General features: G+C 42.2%; 1 protein-coding gene across 1 annotated transcript in view; it reads left to right on the top strand.

Moving 5' to 3' along the window:
* The first annotated feature begins 415 nt into the window (after positions 1 to 415).
* Positions 416 to 14,680, top strand: part of NUP214 (nucleoporin 214) — a 78,548-nt gene continuing 64,283 nt past the window's right edge. Inside the window, 9 exon segments of the mRNA XM_018562743.1 lie at positions 416 to 493; positions 3,987 to 4,182; positions 5,617 to 5,768; positions 6,708 to 6,903; positions 7,860 to 7,930; positions 8,482 to 8,545; positions 10,583 to 10,686; positions 12,132 to 12,241; positions 12,887 to 12,953. Of these exon segments, the coding sequence (XP_018418245.1) occupies positions 452 to 493; positions 3,987 to 4,182; positions 5,617 to 5,768; positions 6,708 to 6,903; positions 7,860 to 7,930; positions 8,482 to 8,545; positions 10,583 to 10,686; positions 12,132 to 12,241; positions 12,887 to 12,953 (1,002 nt within the window). The 5' untranslated portion in view covers positions 416 to 451.

Genomic DNA, 14,680 nt, shown 5'->3' with positions numbered 1-14,680 from the left:
CTAGATTTCTCAGTATAGACTCCCTCCTACGCACTGAGTTTCTCAGTATAGGACCATTCTTAACCCCCCCCCATTTCTCAGTGTAGAATCCCTCCTGCTCCCTAGATTTCTCAGTATAGACACCCTCCTACGCCCTATGTTTCTCAATATAGGACCATTCTTAAACCCCAAATTTCTCAGTGCAGATTCCCTCCTGCATCAACATGTCTCATTCTATCGCCAATCCGCTCAGCTGTAGGCCTATTAGGCATGTGCGGCCCATTTTGACAGGAAGGGCATTTCCCTGAACAAAGATGGCGGCTGTTTACACTGGAGACGCTGCCTTTGCATGTCACTGATGAGCGCGAAGTCTCAACTTACGGCTACAGCGGCGAGTGGAGCGAAGTTTAGTAAAACCGCGGACGGTTGAGCGTATCGTCTGTGTGAGGCGTGCCGGGAGTGTTCCGGCTACATGGAGGAGGACACGGATGCCCCCCAGGAGAGGGAAACTAAGGTGAGCAAAGTGGGGGATGGCCTTTATGTGCCCGGCGCCTAGGACAGCCTAGCGTGATCACATGCTGGGAGTATTATTCCCTCTTCAGCTGGCAGTAGGACATGCTGGGAGTATTATTCCCTCCACACCTGTCAGTAGGACGTGGTGGGAGTATTATTCCCTCCTCAGCTGTCAGTAGGACGTGGTGGGAGTATTATTCCCTCCACAGCTTTCAGTAGGACGTGGTGGGAGTATTATTCCCTCCACAGCTTTCAGTAGGACGTGGTGGGAGTATTATTCCCTCCACAGCTTTCAGTAGGACATGCTCGGAGTATTATTCCCTCCTCAGCTGGCAGTAGGACATGCTCGGAGTATTATTCCCTTCTCAGCTGGCAGTAGGACATGCTGGGAGTATTATTCCCTCCTCAGCTGGCAGTAGGACGTGGTGGGAGTATTATTCCCTCCTCAGCTGGCAGTAGGACGTGGTGGGAGTATTATTCCCTCCTCAGCTGGCAGTAGGACGTGCTGGGAGTATTATTCCCTCCTCAGCTGGCAGTAGGACGTGCTGGGAGTATTATTCCCTCCTCAGCTGGCAGTAGGACGTGCTGGGAGTATTATTCCCTCTTCAGCTGGCAGTAGGACGTGCTGGGAGTTTTATTCCCTCCTCAGCTGTCAGTAGGACGTGGTGGGAGTATTATTCCCTCCGCAGCTGTCAGTAGGACGTGGTGGGAGTATTATTCCCTCCGCAGCTGTCAGTAGGACGTGGTGGGAGTTTTATTCCCTCCTCAGCTGTCAGTAGGACGTGGTGGGAGTATTATTCCCAGTGTACTTGGGGAAAAAAAGGACACAATGGGAGTATTATTTGCTCCTCAGCAGTCAGTAGAACATGTTGGGAGTAATATCTAATAAAAAAAATGTAAAATAGATCCCTCCATTCACTATAAACAGTGTAAATGGGAGGAATCTCCTGCTGTGGCTTTTGTATTCTGACAGTCAGTCACAGTGGCCGTCAAAATACCAGACCAGTATCTGCATCTGACTGGATACAGGTGTCACTCGGCTGATCGCTTTCCACCTGGCTCCTTTGATTTTGCAATGGAAGGACATTGGGTAGAATTTGGCAGACAGGCCACCTACTGAGCGAATTTCATCCGGTTCATCAAGAATTGGCCAAAAGGTGCTTTGTGTATTGGCAGCTGTAGTCATTTCATTTGCCAAACCAAACCATGCCACCAGAGCCATTGAAAACTCTATGGCTGTTTTTCATCAAATCTGTGCTTGTATGATGGGAATTGGGCGGGCCGGCACCAAGTGCTGTCTAGTAGAAGGGGGCCACGTTCTCCCTGTACACAAAAGGTTGGCTGTTTGACTGAAAATCTTCCTCCTGGCTCCTTCAACAAGCCTTGATTCAGGAATCGGCTTTTGTTGAGCTGGCAGGGACGCCCACTGGAAGAATCTCATCCAATTCCTGGGAATCAACCAAATGGTTAGCAGCGTGTGGCCAGCCTTAAGCCTGTTCATAGGTAAATATTGCCAGAACATTCAGTAATGCTATCAGAGACTTGACGTATATCGGTCAAAATGTCATTTTATTGCAACATCGATTTTGGAATGAATAGAGTTTCTCAACCCGAAAACCACATTCACTGTTCCTTTTGATCTTCTTTTATTCTTGTCATCATAGTCAAAAACAACAATGGTCGAATTGACCCCATTGGCTATTAGGAAGTCAAACAAACGTTTTGAAAATGAAGAGAATGTAACCGTGTACACTGTATTGCCAAAGGTATTGGGACACCCCTCCAAATCATTGGATTCAGGTGTTCCAATCACCTCCATGGCTCCAGGTGTATGAAATCAAGCACCTAGGCATGCGGACGCTTCTACAAACATTTGTGAAAGAATGGGATGCTCTCAGGAGCTCAGTGAATTCAAGTGTGGTACCGTGATAGGTTGCCACCTGTGCAATAAGTTCATCCGTGAAATTTCCCTGCTAATAAATATTCCTCGGTCACATGTTAGTGGTATTATAATAAAGTGGAAGCAACTAGGAACAACAGCAACTCGGCCACGAGTGGTAGGCCACATAACATGACAGAGCAGGGTCAGCGCATGCAGAAGTCCCCAACTGTCTGCAGAGTCAATAGCTACAGACCTCCAAACTTCGTGTGGCCTTCAGATTGGCACAACAACAGTGCGTAGAGAGCTTCATGGAATGGGTTTCCATGGCCGAGCAGCTGCATCCAAGCCTTACATCATCAAGTGCAATGCAAAGCGTTGGATGCAGTGGTGTGAAGCACGCCGCCACTGAACTCTAGAGAAGTGGAGACGTGTTCTCTGGAGTGATGAATCACGCTTCTCTGTCTGGCAATACGATGGATGTGTCTGGGTTTGGCTGTTGCCAGGAGAACGGTACTTGCCTGACTGCATTGTGCCAAGTATAAAGTTTGGTGGAGGGGGGATTATGGTGTTGGTTGTTTTTCAGGGGTTGGACTTGGCCCCTTAGTTCCAGTGAAGGGAACTCTTAAGGCCTCAGCATACCAAGACATTTTGGACAATTTCATGCTCCCAACTTTGTGGGAACAGTTTGGGGATGGCCCCTTCCTGTTCCAACATGACTGCGCACCAGTGCACAAAGCAAGGTCCATAAAGACATGGATGAGCGAGTTTGGGGCGGAGGAACTTGCCTGGCCTGCACAGAGTCCTGGCCTTCACCCGATAGAACACCTTTGGGATGAATTAGAGCGGAGACTGCGAGCCCGGCCTTCTCATCCAACATCAGTACCTGACCTCACAAATGTGCTTCTGTAAGAATGGTCAAACATTCCTGTGGACACCTTCCCAGAAGAGTTGAAGCTGTTACAGCTGCAAAGGGTGGGCCAACTTAATATTGAACCCTACTGGCTAAGACTGGGATGCCATTTAAATTCATGTGCATGTAAAGGCCGGTGTCCCAATACTTTTGGCAATATAGTGTATACCCAGCTTTACTAAATGCACAGAGGCTGGTGCACGTTGCCCAACACGGTGGTGTGAACGGAGCTGGTCTCTGACACGGCCTTGTCTTGTGTTGGGGCTGCACTGGCCGTTGTTTCCAGTGCAGCCCCAACACAAGACAAGGCTGTGTCAGAGACCAGCTCCGTTCACACAGGGCATATGGTGTGAATCGGCCCTGAGTCTCTACTGAAGGGGATTGATTGAGTGATATTCAGGCAACGCCAGCCAATCATCATGTCTGGCTCAATACGGAACTTACTATTTGGCACAACCATGCTGGTTAAGTGACTGGGTTGCTGTGGAATCCCAGAGCACCTTTTTCAGGAGTGAAGTGTCACAAATTGAGTAGCTGTTATTATCATAGGGCAGCTAGAGGAGTAAAGTCGGTTTGGTGGTAGAGTTAGACCGGACGACTTTTTATTTTTATTTTTTATCATAAAAGGTCAAGCACTGCGTATCTGGCCACTTACATCCAATCAGATCTGCTCTAAACACAAACATTTTGCTCATTTACCAGGATTTCCAGTTCAGACAGCTGAAAAAGGTACGGATCTTCCAACCTACGCAAGAACTTCCCAAAGATCGCTCCAGTCTCTTGGCCTTATCCAACAAGTATGGCTTCTTGTTTGTCGCTACCGCTCCTGGTCTGAAGATTTTCTCCACCAAAGATGTTCTTATCCCAGTAAAACCTGGAGAGGACACAAACAGCATTGGTACGTTCAGGTATTTCAGTAACGTCAGATGTGTGCTTCATGACTAATGGAAATATGGAAAGGGAGATTCACCCTCTCTTTGTCCTGGTGACTCTTATCACAGAAAGTGAAAGAAAATCCCACATTTTGAGTTGTCATCAGAACAGAAATAGATGGGAAATCTTCTAATGGGGACACTACTTCTGGTGACTCTGCCATCCACTGGAGATTTCCCTGTCTTTGGAGGCATTTCTTCTCACTTCCTGTTGTGGTCATCGATGGGAAGTTAAGGGAAATCTCCCTTGTGGGACAGAGATGGCAAAAAAGAAAGCTGACTGGTTAAAAACCTCCCTTACTCTACCCAAAACAAAAAAAGTTTTGGCTGCAGTTCTACTTTAAATTAAACTGTAGATCCCCAATGCAAGTAGATTGGAAAATAATTAACAATTATCTCATGCTTATGGACATTTCAAAACAATGTTTTTCTTATTTTAGAGATAGATTACACTTGACCCATTACTTGCATTAGAGTTAATAACCTTATCTCCGATCCCTTCCCTTCCTGGAGTTTGCCTTAAAGGAGAACTATGAGATGAGTGATTTTCACTCAGCCTCATAATCTGAGCCGACCTGTGACAATGAGACTGTCACAGGTCGGCTCAGTAGATTGGGAAGTGAGTGAACACATACCGTCGCTCGCTCACTTCTCGATCTATCCGTGCAGAGAGCCGTGACTGTCACTCAGTCACTGACTGTCGGACGGGGAGGGGGCGGGTACAGCTGGCTCTGCCTCCAGATAGGCAGAGCCAGCTGTCACTCACGCAATTGGGTGGATCCAGACAGAATTGTCGGGATCTGTTCCGGCTGCGGCGTCTCAGTATACCGCGAGCTGTAGCTTGCGGTATACTGAGCTTGGGTGATGGGAGGACGCTAGTTTGTGTCCTCCCGTTACCCTTAGGAGAAATATGCCCTAACCCCATAGTTCTCCTTTAAGAAAGTTGGCTAGTATAACGTGATCCAAGTGGTATAACTGTTTTGGATGAATTGTCTTTCGTTATAAAATTTCTAAACTGGTAATAAATACTTGCAGCTTTTTCCCAAAGAGCACTTTGAACTCCCTTATTTTTGGATATGAGGTTTTAGCTGAGAAGGTCAAAGCACAGCTCTCTCATTGCTGCTTTCCAAGCCGCTGTGTTTATCAATCAGTGTGATGGATACCCTTGCTGATGAACAGAGTCTAGGGAGGTGGGAGTGGGTTCACTGAGCATTGATTTTCTCAGCTGTAGTTAAAATTGTCAGACATGAATACCACCGGTTTCAGAGCTGGAGTGCTTGAAGCTGGAGGTATGTGCAGAAACCGTATTTCTGTCACCAGGATAGTCTTTATACCAGTGACAGGTTTCTCTGTTGTGTCTAACTTAACAGACTGAATTTTATGCATTTTTTTTTGTGCAGGTGCCACTCCACCTGGGATTGAAGTGCCAACGAAATATCCAGTGCATCATGTGGCCTTGAGTTCTGACAACCTCACTCTGTCTGTCTGCATGTCCTCCAATGACCATGGCTGTATAATCTCTTTCTATGATATTCGCACACTATTGAACAAGGTATCTGGATCAGATCTCCATTATCTTTTTTAAATAATTAGGATTCATATAAGGAAGATTGTTTGTAGCCTAAAGCCCATTTCCATCTTTGCGGCGGTACTTTAAAAAAAACATATGCCAACAATATACATAGTTACATGAAGCAGGCATATGCAACTGCTGTATATGAACAAAGAAACGTAAGTTTTTGTTAGCTTTCCTCTTCATCGCCTCATGGAAATGGGGACTTTGTGCTTTGCAAGCATTATGTGTAAGTTACAACTGAGCTCTCTCTGTGAGCTCTCCACCCCCCCCATTCATTAGTATTCATAATGGCAACCCTGGACAGTGTATTGTGTGCAAAGGGAGAGCTGATGTTTAGTGATCGTGTTACACAGACATTTTTGAATTTCTAGGATTCAGGCCTAATAATAAGTATGTGAATAAATGAAGAAAGCCAAAAATGTGCACACCTATACATCATCACTGCACCTACATCGCCACAATATATGCTAATCACAAAGGTGGAAATGGACTTTAAAGCATATCTAAACCCATACAGAAAATGTAACATTGCAGTCCTTTGATGTATTGACCTGTTAGGTTAGTGTTCATTTTTTCAGTCTGTTATCCCTTTGTTTTTACCTGGCAACCCTGCAAATAACACACTTCCTGTCTTAGGGTGACAACAATTTCTCACTCCATTGTATGTATGGGTGGTGCCATGGTTGTCACTGAGGACATTTTTGGCTCACATTTTTGTTGAATTGTTCGAAATGCGAGCCATGTATGGCCTTCATTTGTCTAGTGTAAAAAATGCTCTGTTAAAATAAAGAATACTGAACCTCTGGTAGAATAAAAGCCTTGATAAATTCAGTTGAGTAGCACAGTTAAATCTATATCAGTGTTTACATCAAGCCGACATAAACTATATGTGTATTACTGAATTCTTTCTTCTAGGCGAGGCAGCCTAAACACCCCTTTGTATCTCAAATACTTCTGCGAGATGCTGGAAGCTTCGTTGTAGACCTTAAATGGAACCCAGTAGCTTCCAATGTGGCTGTCTGTCTAAGTGATGGCAGCATCTCCGTCCTACAGGTCACAGATACAGTAAGCATGTACGCCAACCTGCCTCCGGCAACTGGGGTCACTTCAGGTAGGTGTCTTTTCTGGTACGATGAAAGCAAACCGGATTGTATCTAAACATTTTACTATACAATTTACAATATATGTACTCTCTGCATCCGAAGTTTTTACATGTTTACAATAAATAAAGATCCTACCTCTGATACTGTTTGGGGAATATATGGAAACATTTAAATGGTTCCTCTGAAAAATACACAGGGGAATTCATCAAATCTGGAACAGGCAAAAATCTGGAGCTGTGCATGGAAATCAGTCAGCTCCCATCTTTCATTTTCAAAGCTTAAAGTGACATTAAACTCAGGAGTTAAATCTTAAAAATGCATTCAGGTACCTGAACTATTAACAAAATGTATCTTATTTGTGTATCACTCAGCTGTAGAACTGTAGAATTAGTGCTGGCACTGTCGTTCCTTCTGGAGTGTGGCTACTTTTGTTCCCCATGGTCTCTGTGTGTGTTGTAAAGTAGCCACCGATCCAAGCTCACTCCTGTGATGGACTACAATCTCATGTTTAGTTTACTAATTTGTATTGAAGTTATAGTCCATCACGGGCGCGAGCTTGGAGCGGTGGCTACTTTAAAACACGCGGACCATGGGGAACAAAAGTAGCCACACTCCAGAAGGAACGACAGTGCCAGCACTAATTCTACAGTTCTACAGCTGAGTGATACACAAACAAGATAATGTTTTAACATGTATAAATAAGAGACTGTTTTATTCAGACATTAATTTGTACATTTTTTGGCACCTCTAAATCCCCATTCTTTGGTGTTAAGTATTATGATTTTGTAGGGGTGCGGTGCCGCACACATTTCTCACCCTTCGTTGCATGCTTGAATTTTTGTAGTCATCAGGTGCCTGTAACTACAGCATAAGAAAAATATGAAAGTTGAAATCTTGCTTTTTCTGATTTGCACTTGTTTTACATATGGAACCTGATTTTCTAAACCTGGTATTTTGTTTATAGTATGTTGGAGCCCCAAAGGGAAGCAGCTGGCTGTCGGAAAACAGAATGGCACAGTTGTCCAGTACCTCCCAGTAAGTCAGTCCCCATAGGAGTTTGCTTTGAGATTTTACACTATTTGCTCACGTTCTAAACTGGTAATCCCTGTACACTCAAGGCAACTTGACCCTCCAGCTGTGGTGAAACTACAAATCCCATAATGCCTTTGCCTCTGGGAGTCATGCTTGTGGCTGTTAGGGTCTTGCACTGCCTCATGGGATTTGTACTTCCACAAAAGCTGCGGTGCTGAGGTTGCCTACCTGCTTTAGGCTAAAGAGGGAAACTCTGTGCAGTGTAGCTGAACTTTGGTAAACCCAGTACAATATAGGCTAAAATATACACTACAGGTTGAATGTAATCCAGAGATCTATTCTATCTTCTGTCCTGTACTGCAGTCAGTCTTTGCTGGTGCATACTAGCACATTATGGCTAAAAGCTCCAGGGGACTTTCTTTTTTTTTTCTTAACATGCCTTTACTTCCACTTTAATGTGTCAAGCTTGTTTGTTTCCTTGTTATTCTTTCCTTATTTGCTTTTTTACTTCTACCTTTTTATTCTGGACTAATTGAGTCAATGTTCTATTTCAGAATCTCCAAGAGAAGAAAGTTATTCCCTGTCCTTCCTTTTATGATTCGGATAATCCAGTTAAAGGTATAGAGGGTTCTGCTCTGTTATTGGTGTTATGAACATTCCTTTATAGTAGAATAGAAATGTGAAGCATTAAGAGATTAGTAACTATGGGACAGTCCATTGATGCTCAATGCTTACACAAGGAGCAACATTGTTTGTCAAGGAAAACTTTTTTCTGCAAATTAAATAAGAACCCCAGAAAATGTCATTCTCCTGGAGACTATACATTGAAGAACATTTTGTTAAACATTAACATACTTTCATAACATTATTTTTAGCAAATTGATCTAAAAGTAATGGAAAAAACTCATATTTCCTTTAACATTATTTCCTTTTATTTTGCGTCATTTTGTTGCATTGCGATTCATAAGCTCCTTTTTGAAGGAGCTTGCAATCCAGAATGCATTCTGTAGTCATTAAAGCTGAACTCCAGGCAAAACAAATATTTTCTGAATATAACTCCTGAATCTTGTTGTCCTTTGTGTATTTCTTCCCGATCTGTGCAGTAATCTAGTGGGAAACAACACCTGCACTTTGCCTCTGTGCAGGAGTTCCCTGTAATGAAGACCAGCCACCTCTGCTTTCGCTCGTTGTATGGGGTGACTGGTCTTGTATCTGCCCTCCCCTGTTCCCTGACTTTTCTGCTGACAGCTTGTAGAGGGAGGACCTGCTGGGCCCATTCAACCATCAGCTCTGGAATATATTTCAATGAAAATATTTGTACTCGTCCAAATTAAAAACACGTTTATGCAGTTAAGGACCTGTTTGGGAGCGAGCCAGTTAATCCACCAGGTTGTTTTTGGTTTGTGTGAGAAAATGTAAATTGGAGGAGATCTTAAATACTCCATGCAGGTACTGCATCCTTGTCAGACAAGTTAAAGGATAGAGACCACACTACAAGTGATCCAGGTGTACTTTAATGCTAGAATTAGATGCACCGAAATTTCATCCGCTGAAACAGCTGTCACAGGAAGCTGAGCCAGCAGTGCAGGGGAGGAGTCGGCTGTCAAATTAGACCGAACTCTCCTCCACGCACCGCCCGCTTAGCCTCCTCTGACTGCGAGTCAGGATGGAGATAGGGTACAAGCAAGTCAGCGATCAGCTGATTGTTGACTGCTTGTAACTAATTGAGGACATAGTATATTTACTGTGTCGCCAATTATGAATAAGGAATTGCTCTACATCACTTCCTGTTCATTTATGGTTGTGGAAATGGTAAACATACTATCTCCACAACTTATGAATGAACAGGGACACTCCGTATAGAGGATTCCTGTTCATTCATAAAAGGGGCTGCAGAATAAGCAACGAAAAAAACAATACCGGTGCCTCTGGTTGCAAGATGGGCTGGTTGTGAAGTTGGCTTAAACACTCAAAAGGCAGCTCTCACTGATCAAAAAGACCATCGATCTAGGAAACAAGGGACAAGACAGAGCGCCTCCATAGTGTAAAAGTGTAATTTATTTGTACAACACGCAAATAAAAATGTACTTACAGGAAAGTCGGTGGTTAAAAGCATACAAATGGTGATGAAGTATAAAATCTCTAGCAGCGGAAGTCTGAAGGAGTACAGCACATCAGCATCCTCTGCCCCCTTGAGTTCTAAAGGTCTACGCGTTTCAGGGGCATGCCCCCTTCATCAGAACCTTGAATAAGGATTGAATTCTCTTTTTCTATTTTAAAAGAGAAATATCATGGACTGTTTAGACCCGTGATATTTCTCCAAAGCCCCCAGCAGTAAAGTTAAAAAATAAAAATATTTATTAAAAAAATAAAATATTTAAAAAAAACGAATACATTTTGGCTTCGGCCTGACGATTTTTTTTATTTTCGGTTCCAAATTTCAGTATGAATCCAAGGGTCTGGGGTTCTCCCAGAAAAACATTTCAGCTGTTCTTCTCTTTACCTCTCCCAGCACGGCTGTTGACAAACCTTTTATAAAAGCGTACACTAACTTGATTATATATAATTTATATACTTGTAAATCCATAAATGTAGTGTATTGTTCATTCACTCTAGGTCTTTGTCTTTATGTTCAATACTCACTTTGTGTTTTAGTACTGGATGTCCTTTGGATCAGCACATACGTCTTTTCAGTGGTGTATGCAGCCGCCGATGGCTCTGTGGAAACATCGCCTCAGCTTGTGATGGTTTTGCTTCCGGTATGTCACTTTAAGTTTTATCTGTTTAAACCGAATTAACAGCGCTAGTAGGTGAATCAAATAACCATATATCCGTGTTTGTGGACTATAAGTCATAAAAAGACACATGAATGCAAGTACCGTTAATCAATGAAAAACACGGCACTGTACTAGTAAATGAACATGTGTACGGTTAGGAGCTGACTTTTAACCAAGTGTTTCTAGGTGTCTCCAGTGTGTAAAAATAAAGTAAAAATAAAGTGAATAAATCTACACAAATTGAAAAAGTCCTTCACTATTGTGCATTATGCTACTGTACTGTAAGTTCGAATACCAAAACATTAATGCAGAGAGTATGCTATTCTACTTGAGTTATCGTGCCTGACATGCAGGGTAAACCTAAATGGTATTAGATAGATAGATATATATATATATATATATCTATCTATCTATTAAAAATTAGTAGTGGCATCAACCCCTTTTATATAGGTAAAAACAGACCAGAGACCTAGAAAACTAATCCACTCAGAAGTCGTACTGCGACTGCAGACCGTAAGACATCGGCTACACTAATCTGTCTGGACCTGTTGCAATATGGTTTATAGGTATTAAAAGGGCATATATGTAGTTCTTATCCTTTCTTTTCATCAATTGGTAACTATTTGCACAGAGATATATGCAGCTTTTTACTGTATATGGCCATTTTCTAGGTGAGTCAGCCAGGGATAGTTTTAGGTGGCTAGCTAGCAGGGGTGGCTTATATGAGGAGGAACATGTAGGCCCAGATCAGAAAAGGGGGCAGCCGAGCCGAGAGACATCCATGTGAAGAAACTCAAGAGCAACAGAAACAAAATGGGGCAACATAAGGGAGCACATGGGAGACGGGATGAGAATGATGGAGACATAATCGTTATATTTTCAGCCAGCCTAGAGTGTGCACACTATAATAATCAAAACTTGTGAAAAAAGTGTTTTCTTCTAGTTTTTTTCCTCATTTTTTTTATTTTATTCAAACTAAGTGAGGGGCTAGGTACACATATGTGATATAATTATATAGCCCTATCTGTCCTGTAAAAAACTATATATAATATGTGTGGGTACATTTAGTAAGAAAGTATATTACTGCTGTGGAAGAATCACACAGCAAAAATGTACAAAATGTGTCAGTCATTTATGAACAGAACTAGCTCAGTCATGAAGGGGTTAAGAATAAGAGAGGTGTGCTGTTGCTAGTGCAAAGCTGCCTTTGACTTCAATAGTTACTAGAACAAGCAGGCAACCATTGAAGTCAGAACCCCTAATCCTTATATCTGTTCTGGGTTATTGAAAACAAAAATACCAAAGCCATTGGATTAGCCAAGCAGCCGTCTTTACTGAGAATAATGTTAAAGATGGCAGCCACTGTACAAATTTTCTTTAAAGTTGTACTTTTGTTTTTGACGAACAAGTGTCAATATTTATTGCAGAAAAGGGAAGACAAGCGAGGGGAACGTTTCCTGAATTTTACAGAGATCTGTTATTGCAGCATCAGCAATGAGAGGCAGCATCATTTCTTTATGAATTACATTGAGGACTGGTGAGTTTCACTTGCAGACTCCAATTTTTCTTTCTGAACAATCTGTTGGTTGTTATTTTAGCATTGGTGGAACCTTATAATCAGCTTGGTTTTCACATTCAAGTTGAGTAGGGTATAACTTTTGAACAACAGCGATGCTTGTAATTTGTCTGGAACAGTTTTATGACATTAGTATAAATTACTTTATGGTTTAGACTGTATCTGTACTTTTAACCAGCAGTTCAGCCACAGGGACATCAAATGATAATTTCTATGGCTCCACTGCTTTCTGGAAACAAGAAGTAAATGGAAGCAATGATATATAAATAATTAATTTTTTTAAGAAGGTAATGTTCATTGGCAGATCTGATGGGAAGGACAGAAATGTATAATACATTTTATTTGCCTTAAGTCTGAATTCAATGCTGTCCATTAAAGTTGAATTGTAGATCGTCTTCTGGGTTGATGGGCCAGCTGTAACACTGGAAACATGTAGTTCTGAAAAGTGGACATTTTTAGCAATATTTTATTACGTGTTATGTCTAATACATCTGATATGTTTCTCCATCCATTTGTCGATAAAGTCCTACACGGTTTATGTATTCATTGGCACACACATGACTTATTCGTGAAGATGGAACCTGGTAACATGTTTTATTCACTTAGGGAGGTCCTTCTTGGAGCTTCTGCAGCATCCATTGAAGTCAGTGTAATTGCCAAGCTACCTGATCAGGTATTTCCTTTTTCTTTTTTTCTTTGATACATTTTTATTGAAATATATATTTTCAGGACAATATGTGAATAACAAGGTGGGATACTTAAATATCAGATTGCAGAATAAAGACTGAATATTTCTTGACCATACCATACAGGACACATGTTTTGCTGGGTTTTTTTTTTTTCTTACCTTTTTTCCTCAGTGGTTCTTCAATAAAGCTTTCCATTCCATTGCTGTGTTCAAGCATAATCGCTGTCTCACAGCTTCCGCATCGTTTTTTTCTTTTTTGTGCCTGTTCCCATGGCAAAAGCTTCAGGAACTGTACCCAGACCCTGCTAGATTGATGGAAGACGTGGGGACGGCACTGGACTTTGCATTAGGCACCCATCTTGACACACAGTGCAGTGTGTTAGGTTTGCCTGTGCAGTGGCCATGCTGAGATCTGCGGCCATTTTTATATATGTATTTGTGGCGCTGTCTTTTTGGCCTACCCTCATATTTTTCTACTGCCGGAAGCTTCAGGACCATATTTAGCATTTCTATAAAGATCGCTGGTCCTTTCATCAGGCTTGTATTAGTGTTGGACCTCATGGTGCCCTCATTTGCAACATGGATACTATGGAAATAGGACAAGTCTCCAATTTCCCTGGGCAGGGAAGTTTGTCTTACTATTCAGATGAATCTCTCAATTGGTGTTTTTCAAAGCTGACCACTGGAAAGCAGTTTCTGCCGCTGGAAAGTTGTAAAAATGAATGTGAAACAATAAGGCTGTGGCACAGTTATGAATTCTCTGTCTGCTAACAATAAATGTATTGGAACTGTGTGCCATTAGATTAACTCTGCTTCATTGAACAGATAATTTAAAAGGTCATCTAGTAAGAGATCTGGTTGATCCTTTTTTTTTTTTTTATCTACTAGATAGTAAGCCATTTTAATAAGGCATTAGTCAATGCAATGATTACTATATACTAGGGCTGCGGACATAACGATTCATTTCTCGATTAATCGTTAAACTTTTTGATCGCTTAAAATTCTTCTGATCGCTAATGAAAACACTCACCTCTCCCCCTGGCTTCTGGGAGTCCTGTCGGAGATCAGGTTACGTCACGGACATCGATGTCACCGGACTCCTTCCCCAAGTGGCTCCGTCTGCTAACGAAGGGAAGGGGGGGGAGTCCGGCGACGTCGATGTCCGTGACGTCACCGGACTTCTCCCCCCTTCCCTTCGTTAGCCGACGGAGCCACTTGGGCCGGTGAGTTTGCCCGGCTTTCCACTTGCATTTCCCACTATACCCAACAGCCATTTCATTCCATTGCCCATACAGGTATATACTCCCTGCTGCTCACAAGTTTGAGTAACATACATTTTAAATTTTGTTTACTGAAACTAGTTATGGTAATTGTATGCTTGTCCATAATCCTTCGTGCTGCGTACAGAGATATAACATTTTGATTATATTTAACTCCCCTCGCTCTTGTTATATTTCTCTGTAAAACATCAGCTCTGTACAATGAAAATTTGAGGGGGGCTTCAGCACAATGCTGCTAACACAAACAAAACCACAGATTGTTTATTTTGCATTCCTATTACACATTGAAATGCAGATTGTTTTGTTAAAGAGCATCCCTGAGTCCATGTAAGATTTTCATATCTTTAAGCCCTGATGGGGGGTGGCCCCTGAAACGCACTGGCTGGTACTAAAGTATTACTACTGAGTTTTATTATAATGCTATTATATAAT

This window comes from Nanorana parkeri, unplaced genomic scaffold, assembly GCF_000935625.1.
Source record: "Nanorana parkeri isolate BGI_ZX_2015 unplaced genomic scaffold, ASM93562v1 scaffold597, whole genome shotgun sequence".
In the NCBI taxonomy this organism is placed as follows: Eukaryota; Metazoa; Chordata; class Amphibia; order Anura; family Dicroglossidae; genus Nanorana; species Nanorana parkeri.
The sequence above is the reverse complement of the archived record's forward strand: the minus strand, read 5'-3'. Positions and strand labels throughout refer to the sequence as shown.